The sequence below is a fragment of the Bubalus bubalis genome, chromosome 5 (assembly GCF_019923935.1).
Source record: "Bubalus bubalis isolate 160015118507 breed Murrah chromosome 5, NDDB_SH_1, whole genome shotgun sequence".
NCBI classification, from domain to species: Eukaryota; Metazoa; Chordata; class Mammalia; order Artiodactyla; family Bovidae; genus Bubalus; species Bubalus bubalis.
Window position 1 is genome coordinate 44,303,300 of NC_059161.1, and position 27,696 is coordinate 44,330,995.

General features: G+C 43.6%; 2 protein-coding genes and 1 non-coding gene across 5 annotated transcripts in view; 1 reads left to right on the forward strand and 2 right to left on the reverse strand.

The window, feature by feature from the left end:
- Nucleotides 1-1,667, forward strand: part of NME7 (NME/NM23 family member 7) — a 248,043-nt gene extending 246,376 nt beyond the window's left edge. For all 3 annotated transcript variants that reach the window (XM_025285986.2, XM_025285985.2, XM_025285988.2), the window contains one exon: nucleotides 1,379-1,667. In XM_025285986.2, the coding sequence (XP_025141771.1) occupies nucleotides 1,379-1,411 (33 nt within the window). In that variant the 3' untranslated portion in view covers nucleotides 1,412-1,667. The remainder of the gene's footprint in view (nucleotides 1-1,378) is intronic.
- On the reverse strand, nucleotides 1,479-27,224 carry ATP1B1 (ATPase Na+/K+ transporting subunit beta 1). The gene is made up of 6 exons (XM_006054332.4): nucleotides 26,972-27,224; nucleotides 22,474-22,602; nucleotides 9,517-9,672; nucleotides 7,504-7,688; nucleotides 4,041-4,121; nucleotides 1,479-2,903 (listed from the first exon to the last, which is right to left on the reverse strand). Exons 1-6 carry the CDS (start codon nucleotides 27,066-27,068, stop codon nucleotides 2,640-2,642), a joined length of 912 nt encoding a protein of 303 aa, XP_006054394.1. The 5' UTR covers nucleotides 27,069-27,224; the 3' UTR covers nucleotides 1,479-2,639.
- On the reverse strand, nucleotides 13,130-13,262 carry LOC112585311. The gene has a single exon (XR_003109785.1). It is a non-coding gene; the product is annotated as a small nucleolar RNA SNORA66 (small nucleolar RNA).
- Nucleotides 27,225-27,696: the final 472 nt, after the last annotated feature.

Here is a 27,696-nt window from a genome sequence, read left to right on the forward strand (position 1 = left end):
TACTCCTGAGTTGGGAAGATCCCCTGGAGAAGGGAAAGGCTACCCACTCCAGTATTCTGGCCTAGAGAATTCCATGGACTGTACAATCCATGGGGGTCACAAAGAGTCAGACACAACTGAGCAACTTGCAATTTCTTTCACTTTCACTTAAACAAGGACTTAGGCCAAAGCATGAACTGAAAACCAGGGTATAAACCTTCTTAATTTATTGAACCTCAACTTTTTTTGGCACATGCTAGTTTTTTCAGTTATATTATTTTTCATATTCTTTCCCATTATGGTTTATCACAGGATATTGGGTATAGTTCCCTGTACTATACATTAGGAACTTGTTATTCATCCATACTATATACAGTAGCTTGCAGCTGATAATCTCAACTCCCAATCCATCCCTCCCCTGCTCCATCACCCTTTAGCAACCACAAGTCTGTTCTCTGTGAGTCTGTTTCATAGGTAAGTTATGTTCTATTTTAGATTCCACATATAAATGATATATTTGTCTTTGTCTGACTTACATAGTATGATAATCTCTAGGTCCATCCATGTTGCTGCAAATGGCATTAAGTTCCTTTTATGGCTGAGTAATATTCCATTGTGTATGTGTGTGTGTATACACCATATCCTCTTTTTCATTCATCTCTTGAAGGACATTTAGGTTGCTTCCATGTCTTGGCTGTTGTGAATAGTGCTGCTATGAACGTATGGGTGCATGTGTCTTTTCAAATTATAGTTTCGTCAGGATATATTCCCAGGAGTGGGACTGCTGGATCATATAGTAGCTTTTGGTTTTTTGAGAAACCTCCATACTGTTCTCCACAGTAGCTGCACCAATGAACATTCCAACCAACAGAGTAATAGAGTTCCCTTTTCTCCACACATACTCCAGCATTTATTTTTTTGTAGACTTAAAGATGGCCATTCTGACTGGTATGTGATGGTACCTTATTGCAGTTTTGATTTGCATTTCTCTAATAATTAGCGATGCTGAGCATCTTTTCGTGTGCCTATTGCTCATCTGTGCATTTTCTTTGGAGAAACATCTATATACATTTTCTGTCCATTTTTTGATTGCTAGTGTCACTTTTTTTAAACTGAAGCAATAACAACCTTGACTTTGTTTGAACAGCCGTATCTTGTGAAGCACTAGCAGGAACCAAAATTTCATGTTTTCTAAACTGAGTATCAATGCAAAATATTTCTAAACTTGAACTTTAAAACTTCACTGAGTCTCTGCCTCCAGTTAACCTGGTTGTCTCACAGGAAGGGGTGTGCACCTTGATGTCCAATGTCCAGAGTCCTGACCCAGCCCTTGGCTTCTGTAGGATGGAAAAGGCCAAACTTCCATAGGAACTAATGAAATCACATTTTTGTCTTTCAGGTTCAGTATTTCTTCAAGATCTTGGATAACTAGCAGTGTAGAGTGTAAAGCAGTCACAGGTTGGGGCATTTAGACAAGAGTGAATCACGCACATGAGGAATGTGTTCATTCTTTTATTGTCCGTTGTTTTAACCTGACTGAATACAAGATCAACAAGAGCACTGTACTCCTGGCAATTATGACATATGTTAGAACATGGATTTTGCACTGCAGACAACATTCAACATCAGTCTATGGGGTACTGCATTGCTTTTTATAAAGTCCAAAATAAAGATTTATTTTCAAACAAGTGACTTTGGTTTATTTCATACATTACACTTTTTCTTGCAGAAAAAAATAAAATTGTACAACTGCATAAATATAAAATTCTTCCACCATGAAAATGGTTAAAACATTCATAAAGACACAGCACCAGCATGTGATGCCTCCAGAGAAAGGAAAAAAGGAAAGTGAAAGAAAATGTACAAAGCAAATTAATCGGCCCTATCACTAGCCAAAGTGATGGGCGCTCCAGATCTCACCCACAGTTTCAGAACAGACCGGAGGACGGGGAGAGAGGAGTCAGGACGGCATTCAGTACAAAGCACAACACAACCCATCACCTCTGTGTGTTTCCATAGTGTCACTTAAAATTTAAAGGGCAGTTCCCCCATGACAGCCCACCCCACCCCCCACCCAGACCCAGGAAAAAAAAAAAGAAGACCTAACACCACAGGAAAAGACTATGGAGTGTGTTAAAAATGCTCATCGATGGGCCGTTACATCTGAAAGAGCCAAACCCAAAGAGGAAAAAAAAAAGTACCATGCCAGTTTTATTCCCATTGAATATTTACACCTTGGACAGCAAACCTTGCTCACATAGAGTAGAAAACGGATACGATACAACATGGCTTGAAAAATGACCAGAGTGTGCACCTAGAGTACTGTACACTAAATAAAATACACAAGGCAGCAATGCTTAGGGGTCAGAAACACTGCTTACTACAAGTCAGTCATGGAATCATAATGTACAGTAAAAATGGGCACGTCCCAAGGCTCAATTTTTATTTTCTTCTTTTGTCATTTACAGTAGAATAAATATTTTGTTGCTATTGCTACACTTTAAATTTACATTCTAACCTATTAAATGCAGAAAGCTAGTGTAAAGCATATAGATTAAGTGTAGGTCCCATACGTATGACAGTTTGTTCAAGACTAGTAGGTTTTTGTATCTTTTTTTAAACTTTTTTAAATGGCTAGTGGGAAAGATGTGTGCTTGTGATCAGCTCTTAACTTCAATTTTTACATCAAAGCGTCCCTGAAAACGGTCTTTCTCACTGTACCCAATGTTCTCACCATACGCCTTACACTCTATGCGGATTTCAGTGTCCATGGTGAGGTTGGTGAACTGCACGGCCAGGAGAGGCTGCAGGTACTTGGGCTGCAGGAGCTTGCCGTAGTAGGGATAATACTGCAGAGGGAAACCAGGGTAGCCGCCCAGTCCAAAGTACTCTATGCTTCCAACTTTCTCCTTATCTTCGTCTCGCTAAAAAACCAGAGAGGGAATGAGATTTTAATGGCTCACATCCTGGGAATCACTGTTTGTACTCACACACAAATGAGACTGTCAGTCCCACACAGCTGTCTGCTAGAACACCATCAGCCATCCTCTAAGATGCCAGCTCAAACTCCTCCGGGAGGAGGGGAACATTAACCACTGGAGGATGTGCCACACTAACATATACTATATTTTGACACACATGCAGCCTAATCCACAGCAGCCTTGAGAAATGGTCCTCGAAGGAGACTGTGCTCATTGTACAAACGGGAAGCTGCAGCAGAGGCCAATTATGCATTTCTTCAAGCTAACACAACCTTCTAGAAATAGAGCCAACACCCAAAGTCAGAAACTCTTCAGTATGGGTCCAGTGGATATTCTCAATGACATTATCTCTCAAAGTTTAACTATTTGCCTTGTATTTTCTTGTGTCCATTTCCTTTCTTGGTGCCAACATAAAATTGGACCTTCTGGAGATTCCTTTTATTCTACTTAAAGGAAATACACATTGATGGTTACCTTCATATTTTTATTTTTTTTAAGAAAAACAAGAAACAACTTTTCAGTGTAAAATTGTCAGCTGGAAAAAAAATGTTGGCCTCAGGTTTTTAACACAACATGTGGGCTAGAGAAACATTTGTGTGGGCTAATTCACCTCTCAGATCTTTAAACCAGTATCCCAAATGATTAAATTTGTTTCTTGTTCCAGTGTAGAAACTGACAGTTTTATTCTTGTTACATCTTACGGTTTTGTTAAGTTTTACCCAGTGTTGACTTCCCTGGTGGCTCAGACGGTAAAGCGTCTGTCTACAATGCGGGAGACCCGGGTTCGATCCCTGGGTTGGGAAGATCCCCTGGAGAAGGAAATGGCAATCCACTCCAGGACTATTGCCTGGAAAATCCCATGGACAGAGGAGCCTGGTAGGCTACAGTCCATGGGGTCGCAAAGAGTCGGACATGACTGAGCGACTTCACTTTCACTTTCACCTACAACTCAATTGGCTGAGACTAATTCCTGGAAGCAGTGTTTCTTATTTCCAAGTTAAAATTTTACCTCTAATTTAAAACCATCTCATTTATTCTCCCCTCTTCCCCACCTAGCCTCAGTAACTCAGATCTCCTTACCTTGCCAGTGCACTGAACAGGCAGGACATACGGATTATACTTCATCACTGGGTAAGTCTCCAAGGACTCATTCTTGGGAGGCTAAAAATAAAACCCATGTTGGTCAGTAAGTCTGTAAATAATTTTTTTTATTTCTGAAAAAGAAAACTAAAACTTGTAGCCCAAACAAGTACACTTTTGTCAGCTGAAATAGTAACCAAACACTTGAGGACAGCAGAATGAATGACTGCCCTAACCAATCTAGGAAAGGTCATTAAATTTCTTGAAAATAAATGCCCAACTTTTGTTTTAAATGGAACTTCTAATGGTAACCCATTATGTGCTCTATTCAAGAACACTGAAAAATAAGAGCCAACTCAGAAATAATCCTCTCTTCTCATTTGCTAAGATTAAAATTAGATGGAAAGGTGGGTTGACATTTCTGTTTTTATAAAACTGGGCTTTCCTCCCGAGCCATGAATAAATAATGCCATCCTTCTCCTTCAAGCATGCCTTCTTCAAGTAAGCTTTCCTTTTTTAAATCTCCAGTAGAGGCACTATCATTTAAGTCCCAGTTTTGTTAGGAAATTCCAGCATATAAAACAGATAAAGGTGGCACTGCCCTTAAATAAAGGGGTCTCAAGGGAGAATCCACTGAAGGGACCCACAAAACACTCTGAAAGTTACGGCTGAAGTGAAATACCCAGGGACTGCCCTCCTACATCCCTGGCTCAAATCCACCTCATAAGACAAGTGAGGAACGTTTACTCCCTGGAACACAGCCACCTGCCTACTCACATCAGCAGAGCATGAGTCTTGACATGAGACGTAAACACACAGTCTAATCAGAGTTAGATAAAAGGGGCAATTTTCTGTATCAGTAAGGGCCTTTTTGGTACTATTCTTTGTTTTGGAATACAAAAAGATGATCATCTAGATTTAACTCTCTTGGAACTTTCTGCCAGCAATAGACTTATCTTTAAAATATGTCGAGAAAATGTTTACTAACGAAGTAGTTACTGGAATCTGTCTTCAGGGAGGAGGAAACAGGTACATGAAGTAAGACGTGGAGTCCTACAATCTCTATAATTGCAACAACAGAAAAGTTTGGGATTTGGGATGGGGTGCTAGTCAGAAAGTGGTGATGGGTAACCAAGGGGAGTCCAAAGCAGGGGGGCTTGCGGGGGAGACTGAAAAGTAAGAGTAGCTGAATTCATAACTTTAACAATATCTTTATAAATATGGGAAGAGATGTGAATCATAACAGACTAGAAGTACTGCCTCTGTAGGGGACAAATATCATTCAGCATCTATAAAGAGAAAATACCAAAATTACCAAAAAGATTCAAAGAGCACAGATCACGATTAGTCCTTGGGGCACACTGCACCGGTTCCTTTCACTGCTAAGTAGTGGGTTTATCCTGGTGAAGAGCTTCCTAGCAACATGAACATCAACTGTGTGTGATGTAATGGCTCTCACCCTTTTCCTTCCATTATACCCTAGTCCAGACTTCCCTGGGGCTCAGTCAGTAAAAAAAAAAAATCTACCTGCAATGCAGGACACCTGAGTTTGATCCCTGGGTCAGGAAGATCCCCTGGAGAAGGAAATGGCAAACCATTCCAGTATTCTTGCCTGGGAAATCCCATAGAGGAGCCTGGCAGGCTACAGTCCATGGGGTCGCAGAGAGTTGGTCATGGCTGAGTGACTAAACCACCACCATCCTAGTCTAAGTGGAAAGAAGATTTAAAATTCTGTTGAGCGATACATACATTTCTGTGGGCAATCCATCAAATCAGCCAGCCATCTACCCACTCATCTATTTTTTTCCTCCTGTGGCAGTGAGGGAGTTTTGTTACATCCTTCAGTTATGGTAATAAAACTTTTCATCTCTACATTGACTTTTAAAAAATATTATTCATGGGTAACATTGTGGGGAAAAAAATAGCATGTAACAGAAAGTTGATGAACAAAAGAGCCCGATTCCAGAAGGAAGTAAGTTTGTTCATATAACTCTGTATACTGCAGTCAATTCCTGTCAGAACCAAAACTACCCTTTTAATGGTGATGTTCATATGTGCAAATGCAAGAAACCTTATGGAAGAATGCATGCTTAAGAGAAAAGGATGGCATTTTTAAATTCGTGATCTGGGGGAGAGAATAAACTTAGCAATTGTATAAAAGCAGAGGTAACACCAATACAATTTTTCCTTCTAAAGAATTACTATCATCCCACTAAATAGAGGCAACTTGCCATTTTTTGGTGATCTCCAGGAATACTTACCTTTTATGGGTTGCAATAATGGCAAAAGCCAATGGCATTGTTATAAAAGTTCAACCTAGTATTCAACTAATTTTGCAATGAAATCTTTGTTCAGTAAAAACAAAGTTTATTTCTGATGATCAGATCATTTTTTTCAAATTACCAGATACTTTTTTAAATATAAATTTATTTATTTTAATTGGAGGCTAATTACTTTACAGTATTGTATTGGTTTTGCCATACATCAACATGAATCCACCACGGGTGTACACGTGTTCCCCATCTTGAACCCCCTTCCCACCTCCCTCCCCGTACCATCCCTCTGGGTCATCCCAGTGCACCAGCCCCAAGCATCCAGTATCGTGCATCGAACCTGGACTGGCAACTCGTTTCATACATGATATTTTACATGTTTCAATGCCATTCTCCCAAATCTTCCCACCCTCTCCCCCTCTCACAGAGTCCATAAGACTGTTCTATACATCAGTGTCTCTTTTGCTGTCTCATACACAGGGTTATTGTTACCATCTTTCTAAATTCCATATATATGCGTTAGTATACTGTATTGGTGTTTTTCTTTCTGGCTTACTTCACTCTGTATAATAGGCTCCAGTTTCATCCACCTCATTAGAATTGATTCAAATGTATTCTTTTTAATGGCTGAGTAATACTCCATTGTGTATATGTACCACAGCTTTCTTATCCATTCATCTGCTGATGGACATCTAGGTTGCTTCCATGTCCTGGCTATTATAAACAGTGCTGCGATGAACATTGGGGTACACGTGTCTCTTTCCCTTCTGGTTTCCTCAGTGTGTATGCCCAGTAGTGGGAAATACTATGGCCCCTAGAGTACCAAAACCAGAGTCTGACTGTACAGGCAGGTAGGTTTTAAACTTAAGAGATACCTGTTTCTCTTTTTATTTTTAAAGAATTTATACAATTACATTATAGAAATGCAGAACAGGACCACCGGACTGATGTCAGAATTTGACTCTGCCACATAGGACTTCTCTAACTTTAGGAAATAAGATTAATGACCTAACTCTAAGAATTTCAAGATGGCTACAGAGGTTTTCAATGTTACTCTACTCATGGGGCTTTAAAACCGTCACTGAGGATCCTTTAAAAACTCATTATAGTCTCTTCTTCTCATACCAATTAAGGACTGCATTTAAGTATGAATGGCTCATTGAAATTCTGTGATTTAAAATATTACTTGCCTTAGGTTTGAAGCCCAGAACTCGGTTGAGCTTTATAATGACACATGGTTTGCCATCTTTGTAGCCATAAGTTTCATCATTTATTCCAGAGCAATTTCCCAGCCATTCAAGCTTGAACCTGCAGACTTTTCGCTCTCCTTGTTCGTTGTTAAATTCTCCTCGATCTTTGAGTTCGCTGGGCACATCTGAAAATGCAAATGCCATTTTCACATTGTACTGACAATTCCCTGAGCATTACTGATATAGGACAGGGCTCTCTTCCCTGTCACAATGACTGATTCTCAGACAGGGCTATCCTGCACTTACTGTATCGCCTGAATTAAGGAAAGATTCCCAGCAAGCCATCTCTCATCTCTCCACTGACCTTAAAAAGGTCTTTTTACCAAAAGCACCAGCCAGTACCTGACCTCACACCAAAACGTCATAGTACTGGATACAGCTTGATGAGCACGCACATGATGTCTGCTCTCTAGCAATGTTTCTCTTCCTTTAAATAATGGATGGCTCTGCTGTTTAGAAGACTGAAAGGAAATTGGATCTCTCTTCATGAGTAGCATTGTTTGCACAGGTCAGCATCAGCTGAGCTCAATAATGGGGATGTTATAATTAGAACACAAATTAAAAGGACTGCCAGTAATTTTCAGAACTAGAAGTTTCTTGATTGGGATTTCTTAGAGCTATGCTGCTAATGAACATGTTAAACAGTAAAAAGTGAACAGGAAAGAATTGTTTTTCCTTTTCAACCACCATTCAAGATTTGAAAAAAATTTTTTTGAGTTTTTGCCTTTTAACACAGTTCTTACAAGCATTTGTTCCATGGGGAAAATTTATAGCTGTGTGTTTTAAATTGAAAGCCTTAGGAAAAAATAAATGAAAATAGAATTCAAAGTTAAAGCATTCTGCAGGAAATTGATGCAAATACCATAAACTATGTATGTGTATGTGTATATATGTACTTAAAAATACATTTTTTACATACATATATTTTTACATATATATACATATATGTATATATATGTACTTAAAAATATATTTTTTTAAGTCCACAAATTAACTATTTTCCCTTCCAATAATAAAGTACCTCAATTCAGTCCATCTCCTGAAAAGTGATTCACTCTATCATATAGGCCATTTAATTATTACAAAGTAAGATGAAAATCTCATTTAAATTCAAATGAGAAAAATTTCATGAAGATGTTTCTTTTAAATTACTAAATCCTTTCAAAGTAACTTAAAATGACAATTTACCCCATAGTACACAACCATCTGCCATATAAAGAACTGGAGTTGAATGGAATTAGAAAAACTGATTAGCACTAAGTAACTCACAGCAGCATCTTATTTGTGACAGGTATGATAACAAAGCTAGGAAATTCATACTCCAGGGAGCAAGGGGGAGGATGTGTGTTTGTGTCAATGGCTTAATGAAACTAAGAGCTATTCTTGACGTTCATCAGTCATCCCCTTATCCAGATGCTTAGCTGCCCAAGATGTATTTCATTATCCATCCTGGCCAGGGTCTCTAAAATATACCCTGACCATAAACCCTCCTCCATCAGTTCAATGTGGTTATAGCTAATCACACCAAAGGGTCATTTGGGTGAGAGAAGGTCCTATGAACTCTTCTGTAGGGGCCAGGGTATTGGGGGGAGGGAGCGGGGCAGAAATCTGGAAATAATAAGCAATTGTGTTTCTCAAAATCAATGTATGTAGGAGGATCAGAATTGTAGTATGGTCTTTGAGTCTGATCAGTGAACAGAGATGCCTGACAGTGTTCAAAACACACCTTCCAAATAGGGGTTAAAGCAACACTTGCAGCTATACAGTTTCACTGTATCCAAGCCTAACCCATAAAGTCTTTCTGCTTTAAAAAACAAAACAAAACAGTTCCTCTCAATATAGTCAGAGTTAATCTTTTAAATACTTCAGGAGGATCTTTCAATCATTAAATAACAAATAGAAACAGGAGATCAGAATTAACCAATCACAATCATCCAAAACATGTCTACTTACTGCCACAATCTTCAAAAATCATATCATCCTTCTGGGCCGAATCTCTGTACTTCTTCAGGAAATTATCTATGTTATCCACATATGTCATATAGCTCTTGGGATCGTTAGGACGAAAGGCAATTTCAGTCTTTTGGATCTGAGGAATCTGTGTTAATCCTAGACCAGGTAGAAAGTTAGAAAAACAGAGAAAATCATGAGTGGGAAGGCAATCAACCATGATACTGCAGACTCTCCACGTGTAAAACATACTTTGCTAATGCATTCTGGCTAAAAAGAAACCATGAGTCAACCAAGATACTGTAGAAGCAGACTCTTCACATGTAAAACATATTTTGGTAACGCAGTCTAGCTAAAAAGAAAGGCTTTTGAGACTTCCCCAGTGGGTCCAGTGGTTAAGACTCCACCTTCCAATGCAGGGGCTATGGGTTCAATTCTGCAGTGTGCAGCCAAAAATAAAAAAAAAAACTGGATTAAATTCTTGTGTGAAATCCTTTCTCTGGCATTTAGGTTAAGCACATAAGTACCAATGACTGTGTCTTAAGATCAGATATCATATAAGTTCCCCAGCAACAATTCATGATAGACATATCTCTGTTTTATGAATGAAACACTTCTTGCACAGAAAGCTTAAGTACCTGGCCCAAAGTCACAGAGGAAGTGGTGGAACCGGAATTCCAACCCAGGCATGCTGTTCTCTAAAGCCTGTTCTCTTTCCAGTCTTCCTCTGTGCCCAAGTTAAAAAAAAAAAAAAATGCACTGCAAGCCAGCATCTCATGCAGATGATTCTTCCTTCCCTAACTGCACATAAGACTGAGCACAGAGGTCTTCCTCCATATTCCTTTTAATCAATGAACTTATGACCACTGAAAACTGCAGACTTAAGACTACTCAATAGAGACATATGAATCTTTTAACCTAAACTGGAGGAATATGGAATTTATGTGCTTCTCCAGCTTTCCATTCCAAACATTCTGAGCAAGTGCCAGACAGGGTAAAAACCAAAGTATGTATACCTTGGATTTCCACTCTTTAACAGACTTTTTAGATTCTTTAACTTCTAAAAGCCTCTGCCATTTACATGACTTTCTAGATAAACATTTGAGCAATGCTACACAGCACTGTCTCAGATAGTGACTGGACAGTCAATCACAACTGCATTCTATTCTAGGACTGCCAGATAAAATATAAAATGCACAGTTACAGTTTAATTTCAGATAAACCATGAATAATGTTTTATACAAGTATGTCTTATGTAAAACTGGGGACATACATAAAAAATTGTTCATCACCTGAAATTCACATTTAATTGGGCATCCTGTATTTTTATTTGTTAATCTAGCAACCCTATACGAACCCCAGTCCCAGACTTGCCCTCTTGGTGTTGGGCACAGAAGGAGCCTCATCATCACAGTCTTTCAGGGTAACCTCCATTGCTCTCGCTTCGAGGCTTATTAAATGTGCAGCCTTCCCAGCTCCGCTGGGGACCTGCCAACTCCCCATCTCTAAGGGTGCAATGTGGGAATCTCTGCTTACCAAGCTTGAAGAGATCCTTAAGCACTCTTGGTTTGAGAACTACTGCTGTAGAGGATGAGAACCTGGGTGTGGCAGTCCTGACTCAATGACCTCATTAAAGCAGAAGTGATGACCAGAGGGTAGTAACCATTTGGTGGTTTAGTCACTAAGTCGTGTCTGACTCTTGCAACCCAATGGACTATAGTCTGCCAGGTTCCTCTGTTCATGGGATTCTCCAGGTAAGAATACTGGAGTGGGCTGACACTTCCTTTTCCAGGGAATCTTCCCAACCCAGGAATCGAACCATGTTCTCCTGCATCTCTCTGCAGGCAGATTCTTCACCAACTGAGCTACAAGGGAAGCCCATTTAGCAGCACCATTTGTGAGACTTCAGACCAGGTTTCAGTAGGGTCTGGGCTAAATGACCCGTTATTTTTCCTCATCATTAATGATGGCTTTGCGCTTCAAAAGTAATTAAATAATGAGGCTGGGGAGAGCTCAGGGCTGAATGGGTAAGTTCTTCTGTGCCTGCAGTTACCTAGAGGCATGGAAATGATGAAGACAGAACGTGAGGGTCTGCAGCCAGGCAGAGAGGGTGCCCGAGACAAGCTACGAGTGACATCTCAGAAAGGATAATGGAGAACCTGAAGAATTTCTGGGGGGAGGGGGACTGTCAATGGTGATAAAAATGAGTCTAAAAGGGAAGAAGCAGGAAAAGACTCTTCCATTAAAAACAAAGGTTACTACAATAAAACATTTTTTTTTATGATGCTCACAAACCATAGAAAATCATATGACTTAAGCAATTTAAATATACTCTAAAAAATGTTTTTCTGTTGACACATTATTAACTTAGAAAATGGGCATTGTGATTATTTATAGTACAAAAAGAGCCACATGATAAAGACGATAGATACCTACATGCAAATATACACACACACACAGACTGCCACTGGGACTGCCTGCCTGGGCTACAGCAGTTGGCAGGGCTCCTCGCGCTGAAATGCAGAAAGTCTAGGAGGGAGGGTCGTTGCTGGTTTGTACTGTAAACAAGACATGTAAGTCAAGGTGACCTCCCTGGACCTGGGGAAGAGCAGAGGCAGGCCCAGAGCTAGAGGTTTCACAGAACTCGGGGGGAGGGGACGTTCTCCTAATCCTGGAGTCAGGAGGGAACAGAAGAGCCTCAGGGACATTCACTGGTCTCCGGGGTGGGGTGGGGGGGCGCACTGAGAAAGGCAGCGCGCAGGGCGAGCAGAGCTCAGGCAAATGCCACTGAAGGTGTCAGGTACTCTGTGTGCCTGCAAGGGGGTGGGCAGAAACGGACTAACATACGTGCACAGGGTTAAACAGTGTTTCCAGGCTTGGGCAAGAGAGGGGCAGGAGAGCAGTGGACAGATGAAAGAGAGGAGACCAACCGTCAGAAACCAAGGGGTGGCCTCCCCTCAACTTCAGGAAGGAAGGAGGTGGGGAAGAACCGGCTGGCTGACTGCAAGGACATCAGCGTGGTGAGTCAGTCACGGCAGTCGCGGTCTCTCTGCAGAGCGGTGACACAGCAAAACACAAAACACTAACAGAACGTCCATGAGCCAGTGTGAGATTTGGGGCATCTCACCCAACAGTTCGAAAGGTCACGTTGAGAGCAAACATGGAGGCATCTGAATGGCGAGGGGAGGGTCACCCGGTCAGCTCCCTCTGGCCCAGCTTCAGCTCTCCTCCCCAGCAGTCTGCCTTGCACTTTCCAGCTGCTTCTGCATCTCTCTTCCCTGGCTATTCTACCTCCCAGGTGGTATGTGTGTATGAGGACGAGTGATGTACTTCTCCGGTTCTCCCAGAGAAGAAAGGAGAGCAAGAAGAGGAGGTGGGGTTCTGCAGAGAGCTGTCCTTTCCCTCTCAATGCCGAGTGCAGGGTCCCCACTATTAAACAGACCAGGTGACACGTGTGAGACCCCAAAGCATTAGCTCCTTTCACTCAGTGCTCTGGCTCTTTACTACCAAAAGGGCACAGCTAGTGAGTTCTTCAGCAGCCTGAGAGCTCTGGTGAAAACCAAATTCATGCCTATCCAGAGACTTGTACCAGACCCCTCTTTTTTTTTTTTTTTAATAATGTACTGGGACAGAGTAGACCACCTTGATAGCATCCAAGACGAATCCATTTCTATCACCACAATTACTTTAGCAAACCTGGTTCCCCTCACTCCTACAACATCATGCAGAGCTAGTGATCGAGTCTGCACACCAGCAATTCTTATCTGAAACACTGCCGTTAGTCATCTGATTAATGAAAATACAGATGTGAGTATTACATGCCCAATGGCACCACTGGCTCAGAAAAGAGTTATACACCACGGGTCTTGTATCCACCAAGTTCCAAGAGCCCAAATCCTTCAGAGAGTTTGGCTTATGATCAAGCCTGTATGTTACCATATGAGAGACATGTAGATCAAACACACTTGAAGAATCTCTGTGTTCTGCACGGAGAAACATCACTGATGAAACCAAGGATGTAAGAGGTGAAATGGACAGGTAAGCTTTGGGTCTTGCCATCCTGTGAGTTGCCCAGCTGGATAAGACCTTGGGCCAAAGTTGGCAGATGGAGCCCAGGAACGACAGACCAACCCCCGGGGAGTGCAGCCACGTCTTGCTCTCTTCTATAGGTGAAACTTCCCCTCTGGAGTCTGCACAATCGTAGAAGGTATAACTAATATAAGCCTTAGTGACTATCCTTTTAAGATACTCAACTTCTGATCTAAACGTTCCTTCCAGAAAAGCATGAACCATTTGGGTTGAGGTCATGCAATCAGCTTCTCTCTCTAAACCCTAACCTATGGGAGCACACACATACATAATACACAAATATCCAGGAGGCCACCCCAGAGTCAAGTGTGGCTCTCGCCTCCTTGGTGTGTTCTTCAGCTCCCTTTCCTCATATTTCTGGAAGGCCCCTCGCTCTCTCACCTACCACCTTTGCCTCTTCTCTTTTCTTTGTCTAGAATCTGCTAACCTGAGAATTTCTCTTCCTGGAAGCTATCAGAGAGCAATCCCCTGGACTGTTCTGTTCTGAATAATCTTAATTAGGAGAATTCTCTGATGAGATTTTCTCTAAACCATTAGGAAAATTCCTAATAATTTCTCTAAAGCAATTAGATACTCAAAAGAAGAAGATGAAGGACCCTTGACCTGGTATCTAAATCCTTTAAACCATTTATATTATCAGACTAATTTTCCATTAGTCTGGGATAAAAAGGGATAGAACTGGATTTGGCAACTTCTTTATTTTCTTGGGGCTTCTGGGTGGCTCAGATGGTAAAGAATCTGCCTGCAATGAGGGAGACCTGGGTTCGATCCCTGGGTCAGGAATATCCCCTGGAGAAGGAAACAGCTACCCGCTCCAGTATTCTGGTCTGGAGAATTCCATGGACAGAGGAGCCTGGTAGGCTACAGTTGATGGGACCGCAAAGAGTCATCTTGAGTCCATAAGCAAATTTCTCAACCATGACCCTCTCCAAGGACTCCACAAATCCCTTCAGCTGTCCCTCTCCACAATGCTCACTCCTTACAATTGTTAGTTATAGCTCTGGATAAGGACAAGCTTTGTTTGCAGTAGTAACTCTCAGAGGCCAAAGACAGCACAACACCCAATCACTGACTTGCAGTTTCAAATTATATTCTAGGAAACAGACCTAACCTTCTGCTTCTCCAGTCTTCTGAACTTGAACCTACATGAACCACACTAAGCTCTGGACAGCTTAGCCCTCAACTGATCATTTGCTGTAAATTACAGACTATTATCAAATAGAGTCACCTGAAAGGACTGAAATGAGAATCTGGATATGTGAAGCTTGAATATTTGGTTTTTAATTAGTATGTCAACTTCACATAAGATTTGAAGTTTAATTAAAAAAAAAAAAAAAACTTTTGGCTTTACACTTGACTTTGAATTACATTGACCTCTTGGTTCCCCATTTGAATTACACTGACCTCTTCTTGGTTCCCCATTTCTTGAGAAATAAATAAGGAAAACACATCACCATGAACTTTAGTAGGGTTCACAGCAGGAGGGGTCAGGGGAAAGTAAAAGAGGAAGGGAAAGGAAAGAGAAAAGAAAGACTGTTTATTAAGAAAAGTATTTTGCTTCTAGTTAGGTTTATAATGTAGCAAGCTTATAATTTCTCCATCTACTTATGAGTTTGAAGTATTTAAACTAGAATGCATTCATTTTAACCTTGCAAAGTTACTCAAAGGGAATTCCAAAGTACAGCTGCTTGTGCCTGTCATTTATTACAACCAATAAATTACTAGGCCAAATACCCTAAATTGGAATCACTTTACAGAGAAACCTCCAGAAGACAAAAAAGTGCTTATAAAGGTAGCCTTGCACATACTACATACATACTGGTCTCCTGAACATTCCAAGTAGAAAAGTAATTTTCCATTCAAAGAAAAAACTGGGAACGTGGTTTTATACACACAGTCCTACAAATCTAGGTATCACATAAATACACACATACATGGGCTTCCCTGGTGGCTCAGTGGTAAAAAAACCTGCCTGCCAATGCAGGATAGGCAGGAGATGCGGGTTTGATCCCTGAGTCAGGAAGACCCCTGGAGGAGGAAATGGCCACCCACTCCAGTATTCTTGCCTGGAACAATCCACGGATAGAGGAGCATGGCGGAGTACAGTCCATGGAGTCACAAAGAGTTGGACACTACTGAGTGCACACATACACATGCACATGCACACACACACACGCGTATTCCCCCTTCAAATGCCACTAGGATATTTATGGGTTTTGATTGTTGCTTTTAATTTTTATGTTACCTATGCAGGATTAATATCAATTTACCTTACAAAAATACAATGAGGGCACAGGAGAAAAGGTGCCACTGTACTTTCTGGAAACCAGTCGCCTAAACCTCACCTTCTGCCTCTGATTCGCTTTCGACTGTGGCCTGGGATCAGCTGAAGTCAACCCCCCTGCCTCTGGGCAGGTTCACGTCTCCACCCTCCCCAACCCGCAAGAATCTCAAGAAGCTGCTCTCTTTGAAAAGTCTTAGAAAGATGGGTAGCTGGACTCTCTCTACAGCCTATTGGGTGTTCAATAACCCTCACTGTATGGAAATCTTTTCTCCTAAGTTAAATGGCAGGCACATTGGTTGAAGGCTCTTCTCCATTTATGGAATTACCCTATATCATCAGATTTTTTTTTTTTCCCTATAGTTGTATAATCATCTTCAGGTGAGCAGAGAGAACTACTAATATTTAATTCAACGGCTCTATCTTAGACACTATCTTAGGCTCTATCTTAGTGTTGGAGAAGACTCTTGAGAGTCCCTTGGACTGCAAGGAGATCCAACCAGTCCATTCTGAAAGAGATCAGCCCGGGGATTTCTTTGGAAGGAATGATGCTAAAGCTGAAACTCCAGTCCTTTGGCCACCTCATGTGAAGAGTTGACTCATTGGAAAAGACTCTGATGCTGGGAGGGATTGGGGGCAGGAGGAGAAGGTGACGACAGAGGATGAGATGTCTGGATGGCATCGCTGACTCGATGGACGTGAGTCTGAGTGAACTCTGGGAGTTGGTGATGGACAGGGAGGCCTGGCGTGCTGCGATTCATGGGGTTGCAAAGAGTCGGACACGACTGAGTGACTGATCTGATCTGATCTTAGGCACACATGGAATTTCACAGGGACATAGCTTTAATATCTTGTATAGCTCATTATTATGCTTGTTCTCAGTAAAATAAATAATAATCAGTTTTATAATGGAAAACTATAAATAGTCAAATCTACCATACTAATGATGCTTTTTTTAATCCAAGGCCAAACTGATGAACAAGCACACACAGTATTTTGATTTTAGATACAAAATTTGCTAAGTGACCAATATCCTAAAATAAGACGCTGCATTGCACAGGATATCTGATGATGTCTACTCATGCACGTTATGTGGGGAAAGATACTTTGCTGGCTGGAAGCCACTAGGCAATACCCTCCCAATTTCCCCTTCGTCTTCCCAGCTTCTCTCATCTTGTCTGTCAGATGAGCCATGGGGTCTGGAGATTACTAGAATGAGAGCAAAGAACAAGCACAGATAGCAAGTGCAACCCATCGTATTTCACCATAGACAGGGAGGTAGAAATGGAGGCTGAAGGTTGATGTTTCCACAACCACCTTCCCCAAGAGAGCGGCGGAAAAGCCCGACATGAAGCTTCAGATTCATCTCCCCACTCCCATCTCCACCTCTGCGTGAAATTTGTTACCTGGTTCTATTCACCAGAGGTCTTTGCTCTGCTCAGTCATCTAAAATGAGCATATGAAGTAAGACACATTTTTTTCTGTGACTCCAAGAATGCTTTTAAGTTAATCAGTAGGCTTCCTGTGCACCTGAGCTGACATGATTAATCGTACCTTTATCTTTAGACTAGAAGAAAAAGCACCCTGGGTGGGTGAGTTGTGAAGGCCTAAGAGCCAGGCTCACTGAGGAAGGGACCCTGGAGTTTGCTGTCCTCAACCCTTTACCAAACTACAAGTCTGGGTAGGTGCCCCTGGAAACCTTAGCGCCACCAATACCAACTCATCCTTAGCCTCAGTCTCCGGGAGCAGGCTGGCAGGACCCGTGGGGGGAAGGGAGGAGAGGCAGGTGGGGGAACTGAGTGCCAGGCAGGGCTGAAGGGCATCAGCTGTTTATCATATAAGCTCACAGATCAACAGAATCTAACAGAATGGCAGAAAAACACCTTGCTGGCACTCTGAAGTAACAATTCCCCCAAAGTATAAGGAAGCCAGATACGTCCAATTCCCCCTTTTGAAATTTAAGTGAAAGAGACTAAATACAGTGTGATAATAGTTTGGAAAGGAAAAAAAAAAAAGGAATTCTGAGACTGACATAATGACTTCTCAAGAAATCACTGGCATTACAGTGAGACTGGAATTCCAATGCCTTGACAAGCTGTTTCCCAATCAAGATGAAGTGGAGCCTGCTGGTGGTGGCAGTGTGGTCTGCTGGTCTCTGCCCATCCTGTTTCCCTGCCTCAATGCTGGCTACCATCTCACTGAAAATATGAGCCTTTTAAAATGAATTCTTCCTATACTGTACTTCCCTGGTGGCTCAGATGGTAACGCGTCTGCCTACAATGCAAGAGACCTGGGATCGATCCCTGGGTTGGGAAGATCTCCTGGAGAAGGAAATGGCAACCCACTCCAGTATTCTTGCCTGGAAAATCCCATGGATGGAGGAGCCTGGTAGGCTACAATCCATGGGGTCGCAAAGAGTCGGACACGACTGAGTGACTTCACTTAAATCATTTCCTACACTGAGCCATCTTTACATCAAAACAAAACAAAAACCTGCCCATAACTTAAGAGGAAGAGTACACATCCACACCTGCTCACCAGGAAGCAAGGCGGCCGGGAATCTCCCAGACCCCCTGACTAACACACAGTGACCTTCATTTCGTGCCCCCATGGCTCTGTGCGTGCAGGGCAGGGTGGACTAGGGATGGACTAGGGATGGAAGGGGAGACTTTTCCCTCACACCACTGGCCAGGCAGCAAAAAGCACAGGGTCAAACCAGGGGCAGGCATGGTGAGTGTGCATGTGCGTGTATTTGTGTGGGCACGTGGGTGTGCCTGCTGCTCTCTCCTACACACTGACAACTGCATCTCTCTCCAGACCCAACACCCTTAACCTGTGAGAAGAGATGCCACTGACCACTGCTGAGGATCTTCTTAAGAAGGTCCCCCAGGGAGGAAAGCTTGGCAGGGGTGAACCCAAAAGTGGGGGTATTTTAGAGGGAGAAGGTAGGACCAACACGATGTCACTTAAATGTACTTAACCATTTTTCTTAAACATGTTTCCTAACCCAGATTCTTCCACTCTCCATGGAAAGCTAAGACCCTATTGTTGTTGCTTAGTTGTTAAGTCCTAGCCGACTCTTTGTGACCTCATGGACTCCATCAGGCTCCTCTGTCCATGGGATTGCCCAGGCAGAAATACTGGAGTGGGTTGCCATTCCCTTCTCCAGGGGATTTTCCTGACCAATGAAAATCTAAGTATTCAAAACATCCATGTTATATTATCCAAAGGCTGGAAATACTAACTTCAATATCCAAAAAGAAGACACTCTGCTTCCAGTGAAATGACAGGGCTATAAAAAATAGACGTACCTGTTAACCGCTACCATTTACCTAGTGCCATGAGGTTTGTGACTCTAAAGTACTATTCACTTAACATATATGTAGTATCTTTTTTAATCCTTAATCCCCATTTTATAGATAAGAAAACTGAGGCTTAGTGAGGTTAAGTACTGTGTGGAATGATGGGATTGTGTCCAGTTCCACAGCCCCTGCTTATCCTTTTCAGTTCTGTTTTATTGGGAACTTATGTGTCATGGCTTGCGACCTCAGGAACTGTTCTCACATTTAGGTTACGCAACATGAAACTGCCAACAGGTAACCATTTTTTGACCCACCAAAATAGCAAATTAATATGTTTCAACATAAAATCTCAGCAGCCCTTGCCTTCCAGGCTGAGTAGGCACTTCTGTTTCAATATCACAAAGCAACACGACTTTGTAAGGAATATTATAACCACCTATGGCCACAACTGGTTAGGGCAAGAAACTGTACGTTATCTATTTTTTTCCTACATTTTTCTCCTGTTTAAAGATTTATTCCTTGCCCTGAGACTTTTGTGTTTAGCCCCGCAGCTTGTCCAGTATTATAGACAAATAGACACAAATGTTCTGTACAATTGCCGCTGCTTAATTTGGCCACAATCACACATGTTATTTAGAAGAGATCTGATGACAAGGTATTCCAGTGTGAAAAGGGCAGTCAAACCTCAGTCTGGTCAGGTTTGTCTTCATGACTCAAGTTCAGTTAATAATAGCATTAATAAGTCTTTACATCTTTAAATAACAGACCACCTCTTTCACACTCACTAAGTTCATTTGACTTAAATATACACTTTCCCTCCTTTAACAGTCATGAAAACAGAGGCTTAAAGATATTAATTTGAAGTCAAAAATTTTGCCAGTGTTTCTATACAGTCCTTCAGTCTGTGGCCTGAAGAAATTGTTATTGGCTACCAAAAATATAAATTCTTAAGATGTGTTAAAGAGAGCCCGGGAGGGTCCCTCAGAGCACTCAGGGAGAGTCCACAGGCTGTGCTTCTCGATTCTCGGCAGCGGGTGTTCTGCCGACCTGGCCACCTCGCTCAAAGGCCACTATCACTTTCAAATGAATGTTATGTCCCTGAAAAGGTGAGGTTTGTAAAAGGAAGCTTGGCCTAGCCTCTACTGGCAAGATGATGGGTGAGGAAAAGGAGAGACAGCGAAACGGCCAAGAACTGGGGCGGGGGGTGTGGAAGGGGGTGGGATGGAGGGCTGAGGAGGACTCTTCCTGTGACTCAGACCAAAGGACAGGAATGCATATTTCCAAGATGAGCCACCGGCATTCCTCTGGAGAAGTGACTGTTTGTCAGGTCAGTCCAACTGCTGTGAGGACACTAAATATAGGTACTCAGAACATGTCTTTTAGGAAGGGGCTGGAAGGAAGGGGAGGGAGGGAAATGCAAGGTTATTTGTAAGCCCTTACTTCAAAGGGCTGGCTCTTTGACTATTTCTTTTTGAAAGTGAAACTTCCCTTTCTGCAGAGGCCATGAAGAATACTTTTAATTTTATTATGGATTGACTCCACAAAGGTTAAATACTCAAGGGCCAGTTTTTAAACTGGAAATTTTCTTTAGGAAATTCAAGAAAATGCTTGACTTTGGGGTCACCTTGAGTATAAGAATTGTTAGAAAATGGCATCATGATTGAAAATTAGCTTTTAAATGGCAAAAAAAATAAAAGGAAGTCTACAAAGATTTAGAATTATGACTGCTAATGCTACCATAAAAGCTGAAGCAGACATGAACGTTAAAAGACACACCATGCTTTACTGTCACAAAAGCCAGTGTCCAACATGTTTACTTAAGATCCTACGTTTCTCTGTACAAACCAGAATTCTCGCCTCAACCTTTCCACAGACCCACCTCTTTGAGGAAACAGTTGTCATAAACTGTGAATTATTTAGCAGGTTTAAGTCATTTTATATACTTACATGTTCTCATTTTGTCACTTCCCAAATCCCCTAGATCTAAATGTATCTGGAAATATTTAGGATTTTTCTGACAGTAGAGGACTATTTGACTTGGGGCTAACAAGGAGTGTTTTCCAGCTCCATATTCTGAAGACTTTCTTCCGAGAGTCCTTCTCAGGCCCAAGGAGGAGGTGGACATGATGAGCTTGTGACTGGCAGCCACACTTGATCAAGGCCGCTCAGTCCCATGAAGACAGCCTCGAGACTGTCACCTCAATACAGCTGTTAGTAAACCGTTGCCCGGGGAAAGTGGAGACGGGACACGTCACCGCCACCCCTGGTGGCAGCCTCAAGGTCATTGACCATGTGAGAACCCGGAAGTTATGCAACATTTCCTCTCTCGAGGCCTCCTGACAATGACTTTTAGACCAGCCAGACAGTACAATCACTAACAGAATAATCGAGCGTGCGGGCTCTGCCGTCTCATCCCTGTGTCAGTGTCAGGCAAAAGGACAGTGGGCCTCCCCGGGGTTTAGTGACCGCCGAGGATACACATGCCTACAGGGCAGGTCCCTCTACATTCGTGTGACTGCATTCACGTCACAGCAGGGCTCTCATGTGGCAGCCTGCATTTCTCCATGATAAGCTCTTTGTGGCCCCACGTTTTCAGAGCTAAAGGAGACAGCTACTTAACCTACAAAGGGGGCCCAGAAAGCCAGTAAATAAGATGCCTACTAAACAAACAGACATAAATAGAGGAGTGAAGAGAGTGCGCCTTGTTGAAGGTCAAGCTGCCCGTCAAGAACAGGTGAAAGAATGGACTCCTGAAGTCAGGACTCCCCTCCCTGGGAGTTGGTGGCCATTTCAGGGCATCTCATCATCCCTAAAAATAAATTCACCTTTAAAAACGAGAGCCAAAGTGGTTTTTTAAAGGATTTATCTGAGTCACAGTCCCCTCAAGCAAGTGAAAAATATGTGTGTGAGCTGGAAAGGCCCCATAACAAGCCCACTAACCAACCCCTTGGGTGTGAGGGACAATGAGAGCAAGGCTCCAGTCAGTCACATAGCAGGTGAGCACCAGACTGGATAAAGGACCAGGGCTCTTTTCCCTCCCAGCAGAGCTGGGAAAGATGTCTGCAACCCCAGCAGCATTGCCTACAATGCAGGTAGGAGAGCTGGCTGCAAGAGACACAGTCCCCAGTTTTTCTTCCCAAGCTGGCTTTACAACCACATGACAGACAAATGTTCAGAAGAATGTGCTCAGAAAATACAACTATTGTTGGCAGAAGTGTTACATCAGTTGAGAAAGTGACCCTTCTTTTACTTCCAGAAGAAAACTGAACATATTTACATTCATTTTACCTGGTGGGGCCACTCGGTCCTGATATGTGGGCTTAAATTCACTGATGGTGAGCAGCATCACTTGGATGGTTCCGATGAAGATGCCCGCCAGGCAGCCATAAAAAATTACGTAGAATAGAAGGATCTTAACTGCAAGGAGAACAGACAGAAATAAAAAAGGCTATGAAGCAGTCCTGTGCTCAAGAATGCAGGGCGAACCTTGCCGGAGATGACTGGATTTCCTTCCTGGCTTCCCCTCTAAGCTGTGTCTTCAGAGTCTCCTTTCCCAATCTTGATCAAGAGTCTGCACCTCACTCCCAGACTCCCAGACTGTGGGGCAAAAACAGGGGGACAGGGAGCCCTCCATTATAATGTATCTGTGTTGCAGGATGGTTAAGGGTAGGATGAATATTCAACGAGAACTAATATTCTTTAGGAAATACTTTTATTCTCTAAATTTAAAAAAAGAACAGTCATGAAGATCATCAATAAAACCTAGAGCTGTGTTTGTGTGCTTATGCAATGCCTTTCAAATATGACAATATACTCCCTTAGAGAATGATGTTTCCTTTGCTTGCTTATCCCTTGACATTCCAACACTACAATCCAGGCCCTGATGCTTCTCCAAACATTCGAATGCCCGTGAGTTTTTATGCTAAGAAAGAGTGATGAATGCTGAGCAAGCTGGTGAAGCTCTCTTGACCAAGTACACCCTCTTTCCTTTCAGGGGCACCAAACAAGGGGGGACAAAAGAAAAAAGAAGGAACTGCTATGGTAAAATGGCAAGTAGAAATTTTTATTTCATCTTCTGACTGGACTCAGATTAAGGACTGATAAAACTGACTTCTCTTCTTCCCATAGTTCACAGGATAACAGAATGGAAGCTGAAATAGCTGCAAAAGCAAAAACAAAAAAACAAAAAAAACACCAAAACCCAAAAACAAAAACCCAAAAAACAAACCTTGAAGCCCATGGACTGGAATGAAGGTATCAGTTACCAGTTTACGGGGATTATCTCCCAGATTAGCCGCATAGTAACAGGCTGTACTAGGCATCGCCGGGCAGCCCTGTGCCAGCCAAACACTCAGTGTGAAGGCAGCAGTGGGAACGGGGTTATCAAGTCTGAAACATGACTGCACAAAGGGGCCTTAAGTTACTTCTCAAAACGCTCAGATTCCTGCAGTAAAAGCTGGGGTCCTTGGGAAAAAGCAATAGAACAAAAGTATTATTGAAGTGTGTGTGTATGTGTGTGAAGGAGGTCAGGAGGAAGTGGGTTCACTGTGGCTAGAATTAGCCAGGTTTGCCTTCTGTGTATACTTCAAAGCTCAACTTTTCTATCAGCGATAAATAGTTCAGGGGAAATGATACTCTAGAGTTGTTAAAACAAGCAAAATCCACATAAAACCATATGAAAAATGCTTCACCATAATCCTTTTTCTCCTCCATTTAAAAAAGAAAAAAAGAAAAGAAGGAAATGGGCAAAGACCCACGCCAAGATAAGAAGAAATGAAAAGACTGTACAATCCAGAACTACAGCTGCCCAGCTCAATCCATGCCTCCCCGCAGGACAAGAGTTAAGTGCTGCATTCTGTATCCAGGCAGCAGTAGGCAAATGGCAAGGCTGTGACGTCAAGAGATCTGGAAAAATTTTCCAGTGAACGCTCCTAAGAGGTGCAGGAGCTGGTGTAACATGGTCAACGCGGTTCTCTGCTGCCCCCACCCTAGGCGCTTATAGCCTAACCACGGAAACGTTTAACACTCATTTCTGGGGCTCCACATACCCAATTCTAATGACAGGAGGAGGTACAGAATTGAGGCTATGATTTGATTTAAAATACAAGTATGATTGGGGAAAAACAACTCATTTTGCAAGCACACTGATTCAGTTTCAGGAGATACAGCCTCCCCTATCTGCCCAACTCTGTACCCTCTGGGAATTGAGGGGTTCTCCACTTTTGTGCTGCGGTGTTACTGAGCACAGTCTCCACCATCGGTGCTGCAGGGTCACTTGCTTAGAGTGGGCAATGCAGGTGTGGTGGGGCGTAGGCACTGGTGCCAACATGCTGGCTCGAAAAGAAAAACCAGGTATATTGTACCAACCTGACAGGGTGGCGCAGAGGGTACACTTTAGACACTTTTTTTTTCCTTTTGAAAAAATAGTTCTTCCTTTACAAAAAAAACATATAAGTAATATAGAATAATTCCAAAAAAAAAAAAAAAAGAGTACCCTTCAAAAGGTCATATGCAGAAGGGAAAATGGCATCTGGGCCCAGCGGTCAACATATACACCTACCAACGCCCGTATTAACTTAACAAAAAGATAGACAGCACTGGGCAATTTGCGTGCTGCGCTCTCTCCAGCAGGTGACAGGCAAGGCTCTTGCGTCCATCTTGGTGAAAATCTACCTACAAGCAGAACTGAACCAAGGGCAACCTGCCCTGGTCTCAAGGGCATCCATGTTGGGCCCAGGACTAGAAAGGTGGCATTTTCTCCACAGGAAGACAGGGCTGCTGCCGCCTTCTCTGTCTATTAGAGACGCTGTCATTTCTTATATGGCCAGAAAGGAGTAGACATACTACTGCAAAAGAAAAACTGGATTTCTTAGCCCAGCACCTCACCTGCACCTTGGAAAATGGAAGGAAAGATGAACCATAAGCATCAGTACTCACGTCTGCATTCATGAATCAGTGTATCGACACTGCTGTATGTAGTATCAAGACACAAACACCAACACACACACTCTTTCGCTCTCTCTCATATGGAGGTCCTGTCAGTTTACAGAACAAGTCCTTCCATACTGCCTTACCCTCTAAAACAAATATTATTCTGGAATTGGAATGAGGAAAGAAAGATGTTTTATGAGAGGGAAAAACTCTAGAGGGCCAATTTTACAATATGCCTAGAGTCCATGCAGCCCCTAGCCCCTGACGAAGCTGTGGTCAGATCATCGTGGTAGGAGCCTCCAGTGAATCTGGGAGAAGGGGGCCCATCCTGCAGCGCACCCCTCAGACCTCACTCAAGTTACCAAGAGTCGCTAGGAGATGGCCCAGTCTGGGAGCTGTTCACTCCACAAACACCCTGATTTCTCCAGGCCTTCCCTTCCACGTTAAGTAAACACAGACAGCTATCATTCTGCATGAGAAACTATGGCAGTAACCCCACTGAAGAATACAGTCTTCCCAAAATAAAATATAAAATACAAGCTGTAAGCCATCGCCTTAAAGACCTGCATTCAACATGCTCAGGATACCTATGCTTCAGCATAGGTATGGGATAAGATTTCACCTTGACTAACCTTGAAGTGTGATGCATTATTAACCCTTTACTTTTCAATCAAGAGAGACCCATTACAGGCTGCTTTTTTTTCCCCCTCTACAAGAATCGTACGTTCCAGGTTCTTCCATTTCAAAATGTCAGCCAAGCGCTATTTCCCTGACTCATTCTCCTGCCGATGCTCACAGAGCCTTCCAATCAGAAGAATCACATCAGCACCTACCCAGGGCTCCCTCAGTGGTTGCAGTGGCCGGGCTAGTGGTGTCGGTGATGGTGATGATGATATTAGAGAAGGAGGGGGCAGTGATGCAGGAGGGGGGAGTTCCCTCCCTCCTTCCCTCTCTCTTCCGCAGTCACGACTCATATTCAGATTTGCCTACAACTCTGCCCTTCAAAATGACCTTACCAAAAAAAAAAAAAAAGGTCACCCTTCCCGTGTAGAGAAGTAGAAGACAAGTAAGGTATCTAATTTGCAACGGAAAAAAAAAAATGTATCCAGCCAAGCAACAGGCTACTCAAAATCTTGTAAGATGACCTGTTTCTGCCTTTATGCTATTTGTTTCTTACACCCAGGCACCGATTCTGCCTCTCTCTGTAGACCCTGAAAACAAACCGACTTTGCCATGTTTGCGGGCCAAGGCTCAGAAACGGAGTCCTGACACAGAGCTTCCAGGGCTGTTTCTGGGCTGTGATGACTCCAGGGTAGGTCATCGGTGGCGAGATTCTAGGTCTCGCTACGAAATACTGCAGTGTATGGATTCTGTCACCGCCGCCCCCCACCCCCGCCTTCTGAAGTACATATTTAGACTAGAAGATAGGTGCTATAATACACAAACTCTCCTGCATTCGATCCGATTTCCTTCCTGCGGTTCTCTCAGAGCCTCAAATTTCATTTTTAAGGACTTGGGACACGACTGTAAGGGAGAGACAGATCAACTCTCCCACCGCCGGACCGTTTCCCGGACGGAAGGGCTCCAGTGATGCTCAGATAGACTACAACTGACCGAGACCGCCACAATCCACATAACGCTCTACCTGGCGAGCTCCCATCCCCGCCCGCGCCTATCCCGGGGACTCTGCATTCCGCACAGGGATGACAAGCCCGGGCCAGCGCTCACCACCCGAGCCCGCTGCGCCCTCGCCAGCGCGGAGAGCGCCGAGCGGTCCGCAGAGCCTGCGCGGGGGATGCGCCTACCCGGAAACACAAGGCGCTAGGAGGGCAAGCGCTGCGGACCCCGTACTTACACCAGCTGCCACCGGTCCTGCCCAAAAACTCCTTCTTCTCCGAGTTCCAGATAAATTTCTTCCAGCTGCCCTCCTCCTTGGCTTTTCCGCGGGCCATGGTGGCGGGTCAGCAGCTGCCGCAGGGACTGAAGATGGGTGACTGCGGCGTGCGCCCTCGCGTCCTCCCGGGCTGCCGCTCGGTGTTCCCGGCCTGGCTCTCCGCTGGCTGCACCCGCCGCTGGCGCTGCGGCTCTCTGAGTGCCAGACGCGCGGCGGAGAAGCAGAGTCAGGAGCGGCAGGAGGGGTAGGCGGCGGCGGCGGGGGCGGGGGCGGAGGGAGGAGGGAGGGACCGCGCACGCTGGGCGGCTCCGAGCCCCGCACCTATTGGTGGGCGCGCGGCCGCTCGCGGGCTCTCTTTGGTCCGCCACGCGCTCCTCTTGCCCTTTGGGGGTGGGCGCGGGGGAGGGAGTTCGGGGCCCGCAGATACCGCTCCCGCAGCCACCAGGGGCGCGTGTACGGCCCCCACCTCCTGTGACCTCTGCAGAAACAGGCAGGGACAGGAAAAAGTCAGAAGGAAGGACGAACAAACGACTGCCGCCCGCCACGAGTCGAGAAATTGGCTGGGGCGCACGCCCTACCTTTACTATATACCGCGCGGGGCGGGGCCTGCGGCCCGAAGGGGCGGGCGCGGGGCTGGCACAAAGGAACAGCGCGGCGGCGGAGGCGCGAGGGGCGGGCTGGAGCCG